This window comes from Macaca thibetana, chromosome 3 (genome assembly GCF_024542745.1).
Source record: "Macaca thibetana thibetana isolate TM-01 chromosome 3, ASM2454274v1, whole genome shotgun sequence".
Lineage (NCBI taxonomy): Eukaryota > Metazoa > Chordata > Mammalia > Primates > Cercopithecidae > Macaca > Macaca thibetana.
In genome coordinates this window covers 165712543-165734238 of record NC_065580.1, presented here as the reverse complement: position 1 = coordinate 165734238, position 21696 = coordinate 165712543, and the positions used below count along the sequence as shown (strand labels likewise).

Sequence of the window (21696 nt, the reverse complement as noted above, 5' to 3'; positions counted from 1 at the left end):
GACCAGCCTAACCAACATGGTGAAACCCCGTCTCTACTAAAAATACAAAAATTAGCCAGGCGAGGTGGCAGGTGCCTGTAATCCCAGCTACTCAAGAGGCTGAGGCAGGAGAATCGCTTGAACCCAGGAGGCGGAGGTTGCAGTGAGCCAAGATGGTGCCATTGCACTCCAGCCGTGGGAACAAGAGCGAAACTCCGTTACAAAAAAAAAAAAAAAAAAAGATAAAGCAATGAAAAAACAAAAAAACTACACTAAAACATAAATTGGAGCACAAAATTGAGTCATACTTATTATCATACTTTCAGCTCCATGCCTGGCACATAATAAATAAATACTTAAAAAATAGTTCCGAGTTATGGCCATTTAATTGAAAAAAACATAATAATAAACCTTCCAAAGATGATCCCAAAATTGTAGTTTTAATGTGTTTCAAAATAATGTCAGGGTCCATGGATTTAGTGCACAGCCTCCAAAGGTGAGTGGTCTGAAGGAGGTAACATGTAGTCAGGTGTAAAGTCTAGTTGTTTAAAATTCCACCACACAAAAGACCAGACAGCAACTGTATACAGAGAAATACGCAGATATTTCTGAAATAGATATATATAAAATGCATTTTAAAAATCTTTTAAATGCATGTAAAGATTTGTTCAATGCATTTTAAACTCTATTAAATGTATTTTAATAGATTTTTGAGCAAACACATGTACATATACATATGCATACACAGATTTTTTTTAAAAAAAAGAAGAAAGAAATAGACCAACACATTAACAGTGGCTATCCTTAAAAAAACAAATTGTGAGCAATCTCAGTCATACTATACATTAGGGGACAGCAAGTTTTATGTGTAAAGGGCCATAGAGTAAATAGTTTTGGCTCTGCAGACTCTAAGTCCTTGTCACAACTACTAACTACTCAACTCTGCCACTGCAGAGAGAAAGCAGCCAGAGACAAGGTGTAAATAAATGGCATGACTGTGTTCCAATAAAACTTGATTTACAAAAATAGGTGGTGGGCTGCTTTTAGCCTATGGGTTGTAGTTTACCAACCTGTTTTTTTTTTTTTTTTTTTTTTTTTTTTTCCCCATATCTGGAACGCAGAAGAAGGGCTCAGACAGAAGAAAAATATCCAAAGAAAGTTGAGTACACACTGTTGCTTATACCACGTAGGTGTGCAAGCTTATAAAATCCTTTAAATAATCTAATCTAACATAACATGTCTCATTCAAAGTCATATTCCAGAAACAACTGTATCTGTGAACCGTTTGATGGGGTCGAGCCTGCCATCTTGTGGTCACATGAAACAACAGCCTTTATGGTCTTCATTCTCCTTTATTAAGGGTACACAACTCACTGGAGTCACTTTTCCAAAACGTGATTGAAATGTGGGGACCACAATAACATAATGAGTCAAGGAAGTCAACTGTAACTGAGGGCAATCAATTTTCTGAAGCTTCAACTTGTCAAAATATTCCAAGGAGTCAATGAACAAAAGAATGAGGGCTCCTGCTTCCTCAGCAAGCCGAGCTTCAGAAAACGATTTGAAAAACAATAGCAGGGCAAGAATATCCAAGGACCCAAGAGGCTTCCATTTCAGATTTTGAACGGAACCCTCTTTTTTGTATCCCAAGCTTTGAAAAGAGAAAATAATGACAAAACCCCAACTTACTAAATCAACCCAAACCCTAGAACCCAGTCATGGAGAAATAAATGATAGCAATCTATGCTGCTCATCTGTTCCATCATCCACTCACTCTCTTGCTGAACAAGACGGGGCCACCCACGTAGTGAACCACACGTAAAGAGCCAAGAAGACGAAAATGAGGAATATAAATCCAGTCTCAGGAAACACATTTAGGCAAAAAGAGAGACACAAGCAAGTAAGAATCGCATGATCTAATGAGAGCCCGCATGGAAGTCAAACGTGCAGGGTCGTGGGGGCCCAGAGGACAGAGCTAACTCTGTGGGGTCACAGGAAGACTTCGAAAGGCAGGTGGCACTCACACTGCTTCTAGTAGAATGAGCACAGGTTGCCAGAAGGAGGGGGTGAGGAAGGAAGGGCAGGGCAGGGGGGTCACTGATGGGCTCAGGTTCAGCCTTCAGGGTAAAGAAGTCCAAAAGACAGAGCAAACAAGAGCTCTGCACACATTTCCACTCTGGGCCTCTCAGCATCTCAACTCACGTCCTTCTCTCAGACAGTAGGAAAGCAGGGCTGGGTGGTTTGGAAGATGATGACAGAGAAGGTAGGACTTAGTCTCAGCATCTTATGTGATTCCCAGCACTTTTTTTTTTTTTTTTCTTTAAGAGACAGGCCTCTGTCCCCCAGGCTGGAATGCAGTGGTGCAATCACAGCTTACTGTAGCCTCAAACTCCTGGGCTTAAGCAATCCTCCTGACTCAGCCTCCCAAGGAGCTGGAACTACAGGTGCTCTCCACTGTGTCCAGGTCATTTTTTTTTTTCCCATACAGATAGAGTCTCGTTATGTTGCCCAGGCTGGTCTCAAACTCCTGACCACAAGTTATCCTCCCACTTCCGCCTCCCAAGTGCTGGGATTACAGGTGCGAGCCACCACACGTGGCCCAATTCCCAACACTTCTGTGCCTCCGAATCTCTATCCACAGCCAAAGGCCTCTAAACATTCACCTTTCTCCAAAATGAGAAACAGTAGAAGCACTATAAAGCTGCCCATGGGTGACAGGTGGATTTGTAGCAAAACAGGTCTATGAGAAAATAAAGATCCCTCTGCCTTTGAAATTTCAACAGGAAATGCAGGGCCAGTCACCAGCACATCTTGTGTACACATTTTATACCACCTGCCAGACAGAGGCACTCACTGAAACACACACGCTGCGTGATAAACCCCCCGGGTCGTGGCAGAACGGAGTTCAGACTCAACCCCAGCACCCTGCACAGTCATACCTGGGTTGCTGGTGAGAAAGGCGAGGGGGCTCTCGCCGAGGTCCGCAGGGCCGTCCACTCGGTGGGGAGGGCTTTCCAGCAGCTCCACTCCTTCCTCCAGCTCGGGGTAGGTCCTCACCAGGAGGCCCAGCGAGGGCTGTGAGAGGAAATCTTTGAGCATAGAAGAGTTCAGGGCGTCAGCAGCACGATTATTGATCTCAAGAATCTCATCTCCTGCTTTCAGACCTGCCAACGCAAGATGGAAAATTTTTAATTTCACACACATAATCAGAACACGACAGCTTAGGAGCTCCGCTATACAGGGCACACCTGCTGTGGGTCTCACAGCCCCAGGTGCTGCTGCAGACAGGCTGCGGTGCTCAGAAGTGATCCTGAGGAAAGGACATGGGCCTCAGATTCTGAAGGTTCTAGATTTGCAGGTGACAACATGCCTAGCCGGTCCTTCATACATCAAGCAAACAAACTTACTCCTTCGTTAATCTAAGTGTTCCAAGCATCTGCCAATTTCTCACAAATGTTAATTAATTCAGGCTATCTTCCTACACTTTTGGGGTGGGGCGAGGGTGGAATGACAGTGCTCTCTGATGACTGCCATCTGTGTTTTGTGCATGTTCATGCCTCAGTGCACACTCAAGTCACAGCCAGCTAATACCTATTGATTATTTCCATGGAACCAAAATGCAGGGTGTTCACTCTGGCTATGAGGACAGAAGTAAGGATGTCTCATTCCAAATACACTTAAGAGATGACAGTTTCAAGAACCCAATGCAATCCTTTTTGCCCTTTTTTGTTTTGTTTTCAAACTACATCAGAACCTTGGGATGAATCTCTTTCAGCAGATCCCCAAAGGATCAGCTAGGGGAACTGCCAAAGTTTGTGACCCAAGGGAATGACCATGAGCAAGCCCAACCTAGAAGAACAGGAAGTTGAGACACCGAGGTGCAGTTCAAACCGGCACTGGAAGAACATTCCAGCAGCCTGAGAAAGGGAGAGGTTGGGAAGAACATGAAAGAAAATAAAATAATCCTTTCAGCTAGGAAGAGAGAAGGAGCCCAATTTCTAATTTTATATACCAATATGGAAAAACCAACTTGAAAAACGGAGTGAGTGAGGGGCAGGCAAAGACAGATGATAAATTGCAGGAACGAGAAGCCTCCCAGGTCCTCGAGCATGCCACTCAGATTCTGCAGAAAATGACCCTACAAAGAAGTTCTCACTTCCCAGCTTCACAGAGTCACACGCCCTGGACATCCTTATTCAGGTTTCTAAAATATCTGAAATCTGTTTGTTTGTTTGTTTGTTTTTGAGACAGAGTCTCACTCTGTTGCACAGGCTGGAGTGCAGTGGTGCGATCTTGGCTCACTGCAACCTCTGCCTCCCGGGTTCAAGCGATTCTCCTGCATCAGCGTCCACAGTAGCTGGGATTACAGGCACTCACCACCACGCCTGGCTATTTTTTGTATTTTCAGTAGGGACAGGGTTTCACCATGTTGGCCAGGCTGGTCTGCTGACCTCAGGTGATCCACAATTTTTTAAAATTTTTATTTATTTATTTATTTTTCTGAAACGAAGTCTTACTCTGTTGCCCAGGCTGGAGTGCAGTGGCACGATCTTGGCTCACTGCAACCTCTGTCTCCCGGGTTCAAGTGTCTCATCCTTCTGAGTAGGTGGGACTACAGGCATGTGCCACCATGCCTGGCTAATTTTGGTTCTGTTTTGTTTTTGAGACGGAGTTTTGCTCTTGTTGCCCAGGCTGGAGTTCAATGGCATGATCTCAGCTCACTGCAACCTCCGCCTCCCCAGTTTGAGTGATTCTCCTGCCTCAGCCTCCCGTGTAGCTAGGATTATAGGTGCGCACCACCATGGCCAGCTAATTTTTGTATTTTTAGTAGAGACAGGGTTTCACCATGTTAGCCAGGCTGGTCTGGAACTCCTCACCTCAGGCGATCCACCCGCCTCGGCCTCCCAAAGTGCTGGGATTACAGGTGTGAGCCACCGTGCCCAGCCAATTCACAGCTAAATTTAACATAAAATACCCGCAATATCTTTCTAGACACGCTGGGTGTTGGGATCGTGTTTGTGGACCAGAAGGACAGAATGGACATCACTCCTGCATCTGTTGAGGACAGAGCAAGGAGGTTGGTACAGATGACAGTTCATCTTCATTTAACACCAGGGTTCTCAGATTCAAAGAACTAAAACAGGATGTGACTGAAACCAGGGCGGCAGATTCCCCACCCCCGTGCCACGCAAACCGGCACATTCATTGTGCTGAAAGAGATAAAAATCAGTCTTTGGGCTTGAAGGGGAAGAAATCCTGTCATCTCTGCTCTTTGCTGAGATACAGCTCAGTGACTGTGTCAAACTCTGGCCCCAGGCTGCCTATGGCCTAGAAAGTATGGAAGGAAAAAGAAGGAAAATGCTCCTCCATGACAGTCAGCAGCAGATACATTATTCTGACTTTACTTCCCACTCGTCACACCTTTGCCTTTCCATGCAGAGCCAAGTCTGCGGTTGCGCTTCTCCAGTGTTGACAGGACAGGTCAATATAACCTGCACAGGTAGCTTTGTAAAGCTAGCCATGAACTACCCAGAACTCAGCTGAACTAGGACAAAAAAAAAGCGGTGGCGAAGACCAACACTCAATTTCCCTTTTCTGCTCCATTCAGCAGTAGTTAACACAACAGATGCAAGATAAGTACATCTAAGCACAGTTGACCTGGATGTGTTGATCTCTGAGATTCAACACGTATTATTTTGCCACTGCTTGGATGAAACTACAAATCCCATAGCAAGAAGAAACAAAGGTGGATTTCCAGCCCTACCTACCTGTCCCATTTATTTACAGTGAGTATAGTGGGTCCAACAGAGTGTGCCCCCACATTCATGTCCACCTAGAATGTCAGAATACAACCTTCTTTGGAAATAGGGATAGATAGATATTACAGATGAAATTATAATAATATAATCATTGTAATTATATAATAATTACACATCATAATTATATAACAATTACATAAACAATTATACTTATATATAATTGTTATATAATTATATAATATAGTATAATTATGTTAATGATTATTATATATTATATATTTACATAAGTTAATATATATATCATATTTTTGATATATATCATATATCAAGATAATAATTATATAATAATTATAATCATTATAATTATATATAGTATCATTATAATTATATAATAATTATAATCATTATAATTATATAATATACATGAAAGTTACAATCAACTCATAATGATTTAGAGTAGGTCCTAAATCCAATGACTGGTGTTATTATAAAAAGGCCATGTTAATGACACAGAGACAGGGCAGAAGCCATGTGACTTCAGGCAGAGATTGAAGTGATACAGCCATAAGCCACAGAATGCCAAGCGCTGCTTTCACGCCAGAAACCAGAAGGAGGCATGAAGCCATTCTTCCCTCAGAGGCTCCAGAGGAATCAATCTTGCCAATACCTTAATTTCAGACTTCTGGCCTCCTAAACTGTGAGAGGATAAATTTCTGTTATTTTAAGCCACACAGTGTGTAGTAGTTTATTACAGTAGCTCTAAGAAATTAGCACCGTGAGCAAATCATCTAGGTTGCAAAGACTTTCCAGGATGGAGAGCTGGGGTTCGCCAAGTAGCCCAAATGCATTATGGGCCATGGAAGGGCTGAAATGAAACAGGCAGGATGTAGCAGGGAAGTGCTGTCTAAGGAAGGGGAGGGAGGCTGGATCTCAAATCCCTAGGTTCTCAACTTCTGCAGATTCTTCTATGAATGGAAGCAACAGAACATCTGGTTTGAAAGAGCTCTGCAGGCTCAGGTAATGGCCAATGCCAGCTTTGACCAGTGTGGACCAAAGTACAGAGGGCTCTTCCCCCATGCTCTGCTCCAGGAAGAATCCCCCCAGGAACCCCACACCATCCTAGAAGATGGAGAAGGACGACCACATGATGAGAATGGGATTTCCCACCAGCCCCATGGAAATGGGCTCCATCAGATTTAAAATCCAAAAATGTGTGATTTGAGAGGCTGAGACAGGAGGATTGCTTGAGGCCAGAAGCTCAAGAACAGCCTGGGCAACACAGCAAGACTCCTGACTCTGAAAAATAAGCAAGTAAATAAATCAGTCAGGTGTGGTGGCATGCACCTGTACTCTCTTAGCGACTCGGGAGGCTGAGGTGAGAGGACGGCTTGAGCCCAGGATTTCAAGGCTGCAGTGACCTATGATTGCGCTACTGGACTCCAGCCTGGGTGACACAGCAAGACCTTGTCTCTAAAAATTAAAAAAAGAAAAAAAAAAAGTTCAAGAATATGAGCTTTCTGGTACACTTAAGTGAATGGAATAAAATGCACATTCCCTGGAAGGGTTTTCAATGAGAAAATGTTCAAATACTTTTCACAAATGAATCCTTTGGGCAAATCTTTCTCATTCAAAAACTAGAGAAGCCCCAAAGGGCATTTAAGATGGACAGACCAGCCCTTCATTGACTTACCTTTCTTGGAAGCTAAACCGGTTTCCTTCACACTATTCACGTACAGCCTTCGAATACCATCTTCTTCCACAGAAGAAAGTAAAAACCCTGTGAAACACAGAAAGGCAGAATGGCAGGGCTCACACCTTCTGAATGTTTAGCAAACAACAGGAAGTGCCTGCTGTGAACTAGGTATGTTTCATGTTTGTCATTATAGTTTGGAGTGATTGTTTTTTCTTGTTTTACAAAGCAGAAAAGGTTTATTTTTAGATCACTCTGGAAGTCACTACTTGTAAAAACAGAGATTACTAGGTATGTCTATCTTCATATTACCTACCAATCAACTCAAAGGAAAGCAAATTATTTTGTTTAATCTTGCTTCCTGGTAAACACCATCATTTTTTTCTTTTCCATACTCTCCTCCAAAGCAGAAAACAGAAAGATTAGCTTACCTCAAGAGTCCCCAGACATTTTTCATCCAATCTGTGTCCTAGAATATATTACAACTGTACTGTTGGAGGGTGTGTGTTCATCCACATGTATGACTATATGGACAATGGTTTCATTTAATACAATTGTGCAAACAGGAGCAAGATGCAACTCACATTACGAATCTGTAATATGAGTAACACATTACAGAAACTGTACCTGATTTCACACTCTAGCAGTATCGGATCAGAAGATTATCTTATACTTCTCTGGACTTCCAGAGCTCAAAGCCAATTTGCTAATTAACCTTGGGCTCTGCTTCATCCTTCAGAGAGAAAAGCAGAGTGAGGCCCAGGTATTCTATGTGGCTTGAGGATGTTAGGTACTCAAAACTCTATGGTTACGGGTCCTGGTCACTCCTGTTTCCAGACCGCCTCATGTAAAATTCTTCCCTAATCAATTACGTCAGTGTCCACAATGAATACCTATTTTGCTAAAGGAAAGAAATACCTTTGCAGATATTTCTACAAAGGACAATGGGAACACACGTCATTGTATATATCTGCAATAATTTCAGCTCTGGAAGAAAAATCATCCCATAATATAGATAGCTGTCTTAATGCTGAGGGGAACGCAGTGGTTGAAAAAAAAAACAAACAAACAGGCAAACAGCAAAACAGAATTACAAGACTGGGTCCCAGGGAGTCATTGAGCCTTTTGAGGCCATGTCATGATGAACACACGGCTTTTTGTTTAGTTTATAGGACCAGGAAATGGATTACCTCACATCGGCAAAAGTGCTAATTGCCATCGCCCTCTCAAGTACCATAACCCCCTCAGATAGGGAACGGCACAGGGCCACCCCGAAGACTCTCCAAAGTCATTTCATTCTCTTATTTTAAATTCTCTTCTTTCAGCAACTTCTAACTTTCAGATTAAGGGTCAAGAATATTTTTACACAAGAATCATTTAAGTTACATGAGCCTTAACACAGGTGTATTTATCTGCATTGTAGTAGAAAATTTCTTTAAAAATCTGTTAGGACAGAGAGAATCAAGGGCTATGTCATCGGAAAGAATGAATAGGACTCATCTAAATATCGGAATTTCCTTTCTGAAATGCCACCATTCTATTACAATGAGATCTTTTTTTTTTTTTTTTAAAGAGACAAGGTCTTGCTCTGTCCCCTAGGCTAGAATGCAGTGGTGTGATCATAGTTCATTGTAGCTTCAAACTCCTGGGTTCAGGCAATTCCCTACCTCATCTACCAGAAGAGCTGGGACTACATGTAAGTGCTACCATGCTTGGCTAATTTTTTAAATTTTTTAATTTTTTTGTAGAGATGGGGTCTTACTACGTTGCCCAGGCTGGTCTCAAACTCCTGGCCTCATGCGATCCTCCTGCCTCTGCCTCTCACAGTGTTGAGATTACAGGTGTGCACTACTGAGCCTGGCCCCAGTTTTTTTTCTATTAAAAAATTAGCACCCCTGTGGGGTACCAGGAAACACCTTTGCTTAACTGGAAGATGGCAGAAGAGGCAACACGGTGAGAGCCTGCTGCAAGTCACCTGAAGCCGAGTCGATGGAGATATGGAGACACCTCAGGTATTGATTTGCTCCATTCCCTCATTGTTTTTTGTTTTTTGTTTTTTGTTTTTGAGACGGAGTCTCATTCTGTTGTCTAGGCTGGAGTGCAGTGGTGCGATCTCAGCTCACTACAACCTCTGCCTCCCGAGTTAAAGCGATTTCTTGTTTTACAAAGTAAATCCCTAGTAGCTGGGATTACAGGCACACACCATCACACTCAGCTAATTTTTCTAATTTTGGTAGAGATGGGATTTCGTCTGCTGGCCAGATTGTTCTCAAACTCCTGACTTCAAGTGATCCACCCGCCTCGGCTTCCCAAAGTGCTGGGATTACAGGTGTGAGCCACCATACCCGGCCATTCCCTGTTTTCTTGGTCTTCTTTTTTTATAATCAAAAGGTTAAAAATAGGAGTGAGAATAGAGGAGACTTCCAGTCTGAGGACTGCAATTGATTATGTAATTTGTACCGGACAACTGGGTAAAAAGAACAGGTCTAAGAAACAGATCAGACATCTCTAATTAGTGGGGAAATCTCTATGACAGGAAAGAGGATGGGAGAAAGGATAATGGGCCTAAGCTCCTTTTTTGAAGATCACCCAAATGAAAGCCAAAAATTTACCAAAGCGAATAGCACTTTAGCTCTGTACTGGAATTCATACTGGACACTGGTTTAGGGGTCAAACAGGAGCCCCCTCTCGCTGTTCCAAGAAGGAAGCCCTCCCCACACCTTGCCTTGCAACAAACATGTGAGCGGCTTCCATTTAAAGTTGCCAATACTTTGCACACTAGGGGGAAAACATTATAACCATCTCCTATATGAACAAATATAAAGAAAATTATGAAATATCCTACAGCGGGATTCAGTGGAGCTGAATGAAGAACATAATGATTTTAACAGTTAATCAGCAAAGTCAGATCTATTTCTTTTAAATAGGATAGCAATGTTGTAACTCTCAGCAGACAACTCTAATATTGTCCAAAATGATTGCTAACAGGGGGCGGAGGGAAATTATTCAATATAAATTGATGTATCCACCAATTGGAAGGCTGTTCGCTTCAAACACAGGAAGGGATCATGAGTGGCAAGTGGAATAATGATCAGGAGAATGAAGGAAGTGCTTAAAACTAAGTGATGAAACTAAGGTCGGGCGTGGTGGCTCATGCCTATAATCTTAGCACTCTTGGGAGGAATGCAGGAGGAATGCATGAGCCCAGGAGTTTGAGATCAGCCCTGGCAACATAGTGAGACCCTATCTCTAAAAAAATTTTTTTTTTTTTTTTAAATTAGCTGGGCATGGTGGCACATGCCTTATAGTCCCAGTTACTTGGGAGGCTGAGGTGGGAAGGATGGCTCGAGCCTAGGAGGTTGAGGCTGCAGGGAGTCATGATCCCACCACTGCACTCCAGCCTGGGTGACAGAGTAAGATCCTGTCTCAAAAAAGAAAAAAGAAACTAAGAACAAACTCATGAGATGAACCACCAAAAGATTCCTCACCCTGGAAAAACCATAACATGATAAACAATAGAGAATTACTCAAAACTAGAGTCCAGGATACAACGAAAATTCAGATAACAAGCACAGGCACCTATAACATGAGGAGAACACATGACTAAAAAATATAATAGTACTAGAAGTACCCAGAGAAAAGGAATACTAAGTTGCTGAAATGACGCATTCTTCTACTTCAAGGCAGCCTAGGGCCTCATGCTTAGTCTAAGTATCATGTAATTGGATATGTGAACTAATTTCAACAGTAAGGTCTGGGAGTGAGCTGAAGGCTGCGGTGGAGAGAGGGGCAAGAGAGAGAAATTAAGTAAATGTTCCCTCTTTAAATGTGTTCAGTCAGTTGGATTATTAAATTATATTTTCCTCCCTAAAGTGTTCTAAAATAGAAAGCAGCATTTGATCTGTATGGTGAGCTGTTTTTGTGTTTGTGCTAGTAGCTTTTACTTGTACCAAACTCAGTATCTAACCGGAAGCCACTTAGTGAGGTGTTAATATTAGATACAGATGGGCTGAATTTCGACTCTGTGGTAGCCTTTAATCCAGAGGCAATCAGATCTCTGAGGATTGGGGGAATCTTTCACCTCTTCAATCAATATGCTGTTGGAACATCACACCCTAAAACCAACCCAAGCACGGAGAAGAAGTGATTTAACTGAGCTTATTAGCCATGCGTGGCAGGGCTTTTCTTTTCTTTTTTTTTTTTTCTTTGAAACGGAGTCTCACTCTGTCACCGGGCTGGAGTGCAGTGGCGTGATCTCGGCTCACTGCAACCTCTGCCTCCCGGGTTCAAGTGATTCTCCTGCCTCAGCCTCCTGAGTAGCTGGGACTACAGGCGCATGTCACCACGCCCAGCTAATTTTTGTATCTTTAGTAGAGACGGGGTTTCATCATGTTGGCCAGGATGGTCTCGATCTCTTGACCTCGTGATCCGTCCGCCTTGGCCTCCCAAAATGCTGGGATTACAGGCGTGAGCCTCTGCGTCTGGCCTGTGGCAGGGCTTTTCAAAGTGAAGTCCAGGAACAGGTGCCAACTGTTGGCTAATGGCAGTAACGTAAGGACAGAAACCGAGACTAAGCATTGAGAACCTCTTGGAACCTTGACTTTGCCACAACCTCCAAGCATGGAATTTAGTATTTCACCAAAGCAGTGGTAGTTACAAAAGAGTGGAAATTAAAACAAAACAAAATACTTGCTTCTTTGCATCAGATGGGTTGAGAAGCACTGTCTGTAATACTCTCAAGACTGATGCCTGGTGCCCTGTCATACCTTCCTCAGGGGGTAAAAGTAAATGGGTTCTGTGAGTAATTCAGTCACTTTAATAAAAAGTATTAAAAAGTATACAAACGATAGCAGTTTTATGCCCAGTTCCAATTTTGGGGTCCCTGAATCACTCAATCTTAGAATCAGAGTCCAAGAGCTTTGAAATTCAGCCTTCTGAACTTAATCTTTGCTAGTTTATCCTTACTCAACAAAAATTAAGTAAACTGAAGAGAAAAAGAATAATCATTATGGGAGCATCTAATTTTGGAGGATCCAGGCACTTCACTGCCACCAATTACAGCTCTAATTACTGAGGTCGGCTTTTTGCTGCATAATAGGCCGCTCATAAACATTTATTCCTTGCGATGAGAAACATTCTCCTGGCTTTATGATGTCTTTAGTTTTAAGGTCAAGAAATAAACAGCATAAAGTTATAATGCAAGTGGCCAGGGTTCAAAATTGGGTTCTCTTCATTAGGCCCAAATCCTCGAGTATTCTGAGATGAAGATTGGTGGCCTACAGGGGAAGGTCCAGAAGGAATATAATATCCCACTGCTCAGAAAAGAGTTTAAAGATTTTCAAATGCTAAAAAGCTTAATAACTTGGGCCAGGTGCAGTGGCTCATGCCTGTAATCCCAGCACTTTGGAAGGCCGAGGTGGGTCAATCAGTTGAGGTCAGGAGTTCAAGACCATCCTGGCCAACACGGTGAAACCCGCCTCTTCCAAAAGTTCAAAAATTAGCCAGGCATGGTGGCACATGCCTGTAATCTCAGCTACTCGGGAGGCAGAGGTTGGAGTGAGCTGAGATCGCATCACTGCACTCCAGCCTGGGCGACAGAGGGAAACTGTGTCCTAAAAAAAAAAACAAAAGAAAGCTTAATAACTTGATTCAGAGAGAAATCTTTTTTTTTTTGAGATGGGTCTCGCTCTGTCACCCAGGCTGAAGTGCAATGGCATGATCTTGGCTCACTGCAAGCTCCGCCTCCCGGGTTCACACCATTCTCCTGCCTCAGCCTCCTGAGTAGCTGGGACTACAGGCACCCGCCACCGTTCGGCTAATTTTTTGTATTTTAAGTAGAGCTGGGGTTTCACCGTGTTAGCCGGGATGCTCTCGATCTCCTGACTTCGTGATCTGCCTGCCTCGGCATCCCAAAGTGCTGGGATTACAGGCGTGAGCCACCGTGCCCGGCCGGTTCAGAGAGAAATCTTAAGTCAACATATACGGTAGTCTTTATGTCTTTCCACCAGGAACTTTGTTCTCCTTCTACCAAACAGTAGAATCACACTTCTACGCTCCCTTGTAGGTAGGTATGGCTGTGTGACTGACTTTGGCCAATGAATTGGGAGTGGGACAACATCTGCTTTCGCACCTCCTCTTCCCCCTCCGCTGAGTGACAAGCACTGTCCCAGGTGGCAGCTGCTCCAGGCCTGGGTGTGGAATGAGGACAACGTATGGAGTCCCAGCCAACCCACAAGGGATGCATGGTGAATGTGAGAAATAAATGTCACTGTTTCGAGCCACCGGGCTTTGGTGGCTGTCACCTCAGCTAACCTCGCTGCTCCTGACTGAGCACAGTATGGATTTTCCTCACTTAATTTACTCAGGCACCAATTCTGTTACTATTCAAGCCATACACTGTAATGCTAAGTAAAGAAGACTGGTCTTAAACATATGGAAAGGAATATATATTTAACTCCACCAGAACGTAGACAACCGCCTAGGAAAGCGTTAACACAGCAGGCTTGACTGCTGTTCTTCGAAAGGCCCGCTTACAAATTTGGACCTTGGCTGGCATCCTGAGAACCTGGATTTTGGGAGGGTTCCCAACACCCTAAGTGGCTCACGGTGCCTAAACTGTGTGTACAAACAATGGGATTCATGGTGAACGCCTACTTTCCTCCTGGGAGTCTGGAATTTTGGTGCACGCTAGGCAGAGCTTGCCTAGGGAACCAGCCTCCCCAGAAAAGCCCTGGGCATTGAGTCTCTAACCACCTTCCCCAGGAGGGAGCATTTCTCAGGTGTCCTCACAGCTTGGTGCTGGGGAAGTTATCCTCATTCTACATGACTCCACTGAAACAGGGCTCGCTGAAGTCACACCTGGTTTCCCCTAGACTTTGCTCCACACGTCTTTTCCCTTTGGTGATTTTGCTTTGTATTGATATAGGAGTTAAGATGAAATGATTTAGGCAGAGAGTGAAGGGAAGAAAGTCCTCAGTAAGATTTTCCTTTTAATGAAAAGCAGCCCCCAAATAATTTTCTTTTCTAACAAAAAGCGGCCTGTAAAATCGAGCCGCACACATAGACAAGCAAGCTGGAAGCTTACACCGGTGAATGCTGGCAGTTGTGCCAATAGGAAAAGGCGAGCTGGAACTAAGCATGTTCAAAACGGCGGCTCCATCCTCTCTTCTCTTTGCCAGCCACCTGTACAGTAAGGAGCAGTGAACATGGCACCGGCCAGGCAAAGACGCCATTTGCATAATAAAGTTAGGACGGGGCAGCCAGCTTCCCTGAGTGCTGTGTAGACGTCACACCTGGTCCAACCAATCTATGAGCCCTATGTAAATCTGACACTACCTCCTCAAGCCTGGCTATAAAATCTTCCACCGCTGGCTGGAAGACCCACTCAGGCACCCCTCTCTCTCTGCAGGAGAGACAGCTATTCTCCTTTCTCTTTTTTTGCCTATTAAACCTCTACTCCTAAACCCACCTGTGTGTCTGCACCCGCGATTCCCTTGGCGTGAGACAATGAACCTTGGGTATTCACCCAAGACAATGAAGCCACTTTAGTATAATTTTGCTATTAAAAAAACATAATTGTGAGTATGACCAGATGCTGAGCTCTGCGGGTCTTCCTAGTGAATCAGCAAACCTAGGGATGGTCTTGGGGATCCCGCAACACAAAACCAAAGTAAGTTCCTTTAACATGACTTGTATGGGAAGCGAGGATAATGTCTATGTTTTCAGGAGAGGGGTATAAAAGAATAATTCCTACATTACTAAGGTACCTCGTAGTATATGTTAAACAAAAATTATGGGAGGCCACTGTTGTGAACTGAGTTCCTGCATTACGCCCAAAAGGCCAGATCAAATAAAAAATGGAATCACTCATGCTGGATGCCACATAATCAAATTAAAACTTTCAGGAAGCAGGTAGATCCCCAAACAGACCAGTTTTTCCTGAAAACAAGAGATTCTGGTCTACCATAATCAGCAAAATAAGTGTGTCCCTCTGCTTTAACCCTTACAAAAAAGTAACCTGAAGTAAGCTAATGTTAGACAATCAGGTTTCTCCTTCCACTGTTCTGTTTCCTTGTCTCCACCTTACAAAAATCACGTTCTGCCATTGCCCAGAGGGAGCTCTCATTCTATTTTGTAGAACGGAGGCTGCCCCATGCACGAATCACAAATGAAAGCCAATCAGATTGATAACTAAACTAGCTGTAATTTTATCTTTTGACATATAAAATAACCTACCCACTTCCTTTTTATGACAGTAGAACCCCAGTAACTAAAGTTATGAAATTTAACACCAAAGTCTACATCGTACCCAGAGTAAATATCCCTTTTTTTCCCTAGTGTGGCTACCCTCCACAGCACAGGAGCCAGATACACTGTCTGTTTTAGAAAGGACCCAAAGGCATTTTGTTGAACTGTAAATAAATACATGCTTACATAAGAAATGCTTTACCTTAAAATACAAAGAAACACAAACTTACCGTAAGTATCGGCAGCTGTGTCTGACTTCTCAATGTGGATGCTCTGAGTGACTTTTGGACAGATTTCAATTTCTTTGTATAGCTGAAAGTTACAAAGAGAAATCTAATTAGAATTTCATTATAACTAACGTTAAAAAAATCGTTATTTCATAGATCTATTTTTTCACAAGTGATACTTATGTGAATTTGCACTTCACAATCTTTTCATTAAACGGAACTCATTAAGAGTAAAAAGTAAAAGTAAAAACTTACAACTGTCATCCTCAAACATAGCCACAGTTTGGTTTCTAAATAATTCCCCCACATCACTCTCTATCTATTCCTACCCAATGTCTTCCACAGACCTGAAAAATAATGCTAAAGTAATGGAGGCCTCTAGCTGTGGGGAGAAAAAAGTTTATTAAAGCCAGGAAGAGGTAATAAAGATCTTGGTACGGAATTCACGGAAATGAGATAAATCTCTATGCTTCCCTTCCATAAAGTTCATGATAGTACAAATAAGTAGAGACAAATGATAGCATTGAAACAGAAAACAAATTACATAAAGAGGATATTCTTTTTTTAGCCACTGAACTTTATCGAAATTAGCTAGAATACTGAAGTACACAAATTAATCAGCCCTCTAAAAGCCCAAGAAAGGAAATCACTTATGACTAAGTCCTCAAAAGCAATTGCAACAAAAAAGAAAATGGAAAAGTGAGACCTAATTAAACTAAAGACCTTCTGCACAGAAAAAGAAATTATCAATACACAGACAACCTACAGTATGGGAGAAAATATTTGCAAACTATGCATCTGACAAAGGTGGAATATCCAGAATCTATAAGGAACTAAAATCAACAAAAAATGAATAATCTCATCAAAAAATGGGCAACAGACATGAACAGGCACTTTTCAAGACATATATGTGGCCAATAAATACATGAAAAAATGTACACATCGCTAATCATCAGAGAAATGTAAACCAAAACCACAATGAGACACCATCTCACACCAGTCAGAATGGCCATTATTAAAAAGTCAAAAAAACAACAAATGCTGGTGAGGCTGCAGAGAGAAGGGAATGCTTTTCTTTCTTTTTTTTTTTTTTTTCTTTTGAGACGGAGTGTTGCTCTGTTGCCCAGGCTGGAGTGCAGTGGCGAGATCTCGGCTCGCTGCAACCTCTATCTCCAGGGTTCAAGCAACTCTCCTGCCTTAGCCTCCCGAGTAGCTGGGATTACAGGCATTTGCTGCCACATCTGGCTTTTTTTTTGTATTTTTAGTAGAGATAGGGTTTTGCCGTGTTGGCCATGCTGGTCTCGAACTCTGATCTCAAATGATCCGCCCCCCTCAGCCTCCCAAAGTGCGGGGATTACAGGCGTGAGCCACCATGCCCAGCCGAGAAGGAAACGCTTATACACTGTTGTTGGGAATGTAAATTAGTTCAGCCACTGTGGAAAGCAGTTTTGAGATTTCTCAAAAAACTTAAAACAGAACTACCACTTGACTCAGCTATCCCATTACTTGGTATATATCCAGATGAAAATAAATCGTTCTACCAAAAAGACACATGCACTTGTATGTTCATGGCAGCACTATTCACAATAGCAAAGATGTGGAATCAATCTATATGCCCACCCAGGGTGGACTGGATAAAGAAAACGTGGTACACGTATACCACGGAATACTATGTAGCCAAGGAAAAGAACAAAATCATGTCCTTTGCAGCAACACGGAAGCAGCTGGAAGCCATTCTCCTACGTGAATTAACACAGGAACAGAAAACCAAATACCTTCTCACTTACAACTAGGGGCTAAACAACAAGTACTCATGGACATAAAAATGGCAACAATAGATACTGGGGACTACCAGAGGGGGAAGGAGAGAGGAGGAGAAGGGTTGTGGAACTAACTGCTGGGCAGTAGGCTTACTACCTAGGTGACAGGATCAATAGTACCCTAAACCTCAGCATCATGGAATATACTCAGGTAACAAACCTGCACATGTGCCCCTTGAATCTAAAATAAGAGTTAACATTATTAAAAATTTTTTTTAAACAAAAAAGGCTGGAAAAAGAGCTTTATGCATAGTCAAGATGAGAACGGTGCAAAGTTCACACATCAGAAACACTGTTGTTTAAATTAATCGATATTTCATTTTCAAATGTCAAGATCTATCATCAAGACAATAACTTATGGAGTTCTGACCATATGTCATGCCTCTCACACTAACTCCAAGAGACAAGCGTGATCTCCATTTTACAAATAAAGGCAAGAGCCTAAAGAGAATGTACTTTCCTAAGTTCAGAAGACCCGTTCACACACAGCTGGGATTATGAACCCAGGGCTCACTGGCTCCAGAGCTGCACTCTTTCCACTACACTACAATGCCTCCCAGATCAGCCCTCACCGGAACACAGGGTATGAAAGCAAAGGGAACCTACCCTCCTAGGTCAGTCAAAGGTTCAAATCCAAAATTTATAATAAAAACTCACAAACAAATAGATGTGTCAAATGCTCATATAGATTTTCTAAATTATTACTCTATCTTGAAATGAAAACCAATTTTGAGCCAAAGTCAAGAAAAAAACTGTGGCCGTTAGCACTAAAGAGAAGTCTTGATGATTATCTAAACTTGCCTGCATCTCTGACCACACAGCCATTTGTCCAGAAACGATTTTATTCGGGCAGGTAGAAAAGAGTGGCCAGTTTCTTCTCTTTATTTGCTTGGGGCATTTGAGAGGTCAGCATAATACTTATGACTCAGGAGCCTGGAAAGCGTTTGCTATAATAGAAGGCTAAGGAGTGTGGGGGGTAGGAACGTGGACAGGACGGCTTGGATCCTCTTAAACATCTTAATTTAATGCAACTCCCACCACATGCGACGTGTCAAGGGCACGACTGAATGTGGCTTTAGTGCTATACTTTAGAAATGTTTCATACAAATAAATTTACAAGTAAGAAGAAATCAGTTATACTACTTTTCCATTCAGAAAACAGCCACCAAAACTCTAAATACTAAATTCAATAAGGCTTACAGTATATACCCTAACACCACAGAATGCTCTATGGAACGTTATCAATTACGTTCACTTCAACTCAGTAGGAGCCTTAGCTTTATTTTTAAAAACTTTCTTCAAGTGCCAAACCCTACCTCCAGGTGGCAGTATATAACTGTTTGTTTTAATCATTTCCACAGGATCTAGTGGGAATTGAGCTTTGTGCATTATCTTTCCTATTTTTTCATACTACTACTTCCTAGTTTTCTTTGGAATTAGTGTGAATATCATTGTGTCTTTTGCTGGTCTCAGACAGCAACTCAGTATCATATAGACAGGCCGGCTGGCCACAACATCCTTAGGCTGGTTACACTAAAGCCAGGTTTAGTGAACAACACTAAAACTATATAGAATTTCAAGAAGGGTTTATACTTTAAAATGTATTTTCAATGCAACCACAATATCTGGAACCAGAAGTTTTGAAATCCAGTAGTTTTATACATCAATGCACTTAACGATGAAATAGCTCACATCTTCCCTTTCTTTTATTAAACTGATAATGTTGCAACTTTCCCTGTTTTCAAAAATTGGATGAGAAGAGCACCAGATTTTAAGAAACAAATTGCTTACCTAGGCTCTTGAGTTCTCACAAAATCAGGATCATTTCTTTCTCTGTCTCCTTTGGGTGATTTGGTCTGAGCCACCGTCATGCTCTTACCTGACAAAGACTCTCTGCAGCCTCCTGTGGGCCCTGGCTACTCATCCTCCCATGCCCTGTGGGCCACTCATCCGCCACAGTAAGCCTTTCAAAACAGCTCTCTGGGGTTTCCCATGGCATTTAGGCTCTACATGGCCTATCCTTTCTCCCTCCTCCCCTTATCTCCTACATCCCCCCTTTTGCGCCCTCTCCACCAATCCGCCTCACACACTGGGTAAGCCACCTCCACCATGGCCACTCTCCCCCTGCCTGGGCCTTAGCCAGTTTCTAAGGTTCTCAGCCTAGAACTTTTTTTTTTTTGAGGCAGAATCTGGCTTTGCCACCCAGGCTGGAGTGCAGTGGCGCGATCTCGGCTCCCTGTAACCTCTGCCTCCTGGGTTCAGGCGATTCTCCTGTCTCAGCTTCCCGAATAGCTGGAACTATAGGTGTGTGCCATCACGTCTGGCTAATTTTTGTATTTTTAGTAGAGATGGGGTTTCACCATGTTGGCCAGGCTGGTCTCGAACTCCTGACCTGAGGGGATCCGCCTGCCTCAGCCTCCCAAAGTGCTGGGATTACAGGCGTGTGCCAGCCTATAACACTTGTCTGCAAAATACCTCTATGATTCCACTCCCTCACTTCACTCACTCACCCTGTTCAAACATCACACTTAAAAAAAAAAAAAAAAAAAAAAAAAAAAACCACGAAAAATAAATTAAATTAAATTAAAAAGCAACAAGACCCGCTGCAGATGCATCATCTCCCTCTCTCTACTTGCCCCAACTTCTTGTCTCTCTAGGCTTTGAACATTCCCTGACATGTTACACATTCGCACATATTTTTACCTGTTTCTGCAAACCTGAATACAGGTTCCACCAGGAACAGAATTGTTTTGGTGTATCCCCACTGCCTAGAACAGCTAGAATAGTGCCAGGCATACAAATGCTAAAGAAATATTTGCTAGATGATAGCTGGGTGTGGTGGTGGGCACTTGTAGTCCCAGTTACTTGGGAGGCTGAGGCAAGACAATCACCTGAACCCAGAAGGCAGAGGTTGCAGTGAGCTGAGACTGTCCCATTGCACTCCAGCATGGGCGACAGAATGAGACTCTATTTTAAAATATATATGTATTTGCTGGATGAGTGAATAAATAAATTGATCAGTGTTTCTGCAAACTTTATTTCTACTTGTCACTTTATTAAAAAATGCATTTAGTGTGGGTTTTTGAAAAGCGCTTCCACAGACTACAGTCATGTACATGACCATTCCGTGGACCAGACCCAACAAACAAGTCATCGTGAAAAAGTGGCCAAACAGGTATTACTTGTATTAACAGCACAACCAGCAAAGCAGATAAATCAATGGCTAACTATTCCTGGTTATCCATAAGCAAGAGAATCCCCTGACCCCCAAAATAAACACACTAGACCCTCCAAAAAGTCCTTTAAAATATACTACATACTTTTGCTAATAACTATTGGTCTTGCTACTAAAGACTGTTTGACAAAACAATGGCATAGAATAAAATATCCTGGGAGAGTCATACATGAATGAGTCATTTATAGGAAAATGGCTTGTAACACTTGAAGCTTCCCATGTCCATCAAAATCAAAATGGAGGTGAGCCAGGGAAACCAATTAACTGTGTGTGGTCTGATGCTTATTCAGTAAGAACAAGACATTGAATACCTGCAGACTCTCAAAAAGCATCCAGGAATGCTGTTCAGAAACTCCCTGTCTCCAGAATGACACTATGTGTAGCTTAATGGCCTAAAGCAGGGATTCAAAACCAGGAACCCATGGATAGAGTTCAAGTGGTCTGTGAATGTGGATGATAAAAAACAGTGATATTGGCTAGGTGCAGTGGCTCACGCCTGTAATCCCAGCACTTTGGGAGGCCAAGGCAGGTGGATCACGAGGTCAGGAGTTCAAGACCAGCCTGGCCAAGATGGTGAAACCCTGTCTCTAAACATACAAAAAGTAGTCAGGTGTGGCAGCAGGCACCTGTAATCCCAGCTACTCAGGAGGCTGAGGCAGGGAGTTGTTTGAACCTGGGAGACGGAGGTTGAAGTGAGCCAAGATTGCGCCTCTGCATTCCAGACTGGGTGACAGAGCAA

General features: G+C 42.7%; 2 protein-coding genes across 22 annotated transcripts in view; one reads left to right on the top strand and one right to left on the bottom strand.

Annotated features, from left to right (window-relative positions):
- SOD1 (superoxide dismutase 1) overlaps nucleotides 1-21696 on the top strand; it is a 1049346-nt gene that overhangs the window by 557151 nt on the left and 470499 nt on the right. The window lies entirely within an intron of this gene.
- TIAM1 (TIAM Rac1 associated GEF 1) overlaps nucleotides 1-21696 on the bottom strand; it is a 1375699-nt gene that overhangs the window by 994762 nt on the left and 359241 nt on the right. For all 9 annotated transcript variants that reach the window (XR_007724593.1, XR_007724594.1, XM_050786046.1 and 6 more), the window contains 3 exons: nucleotides 15906-15987; nucleotides 7429-7515; nucleotides 2919-3143 (listed from right to left, as the gene is read on the bottom strand). Coding sequence is in view for 7 of the 9 variants with exons in the window: in XM_050786046.1 (XP_050642003.1) it covers nucleotides 2919-3143; nucleotides 7429-7515; nucleotides 15906-15987 (394 nt within the window). In the remaining 2 variants the exon portion in view is untranslated. The remainder of the gene's footprint in view (nucleotides 1-2918; nucleotides 3144-7428; nucleotides 7516-15905; nucleotides 15988-21696) is intronic.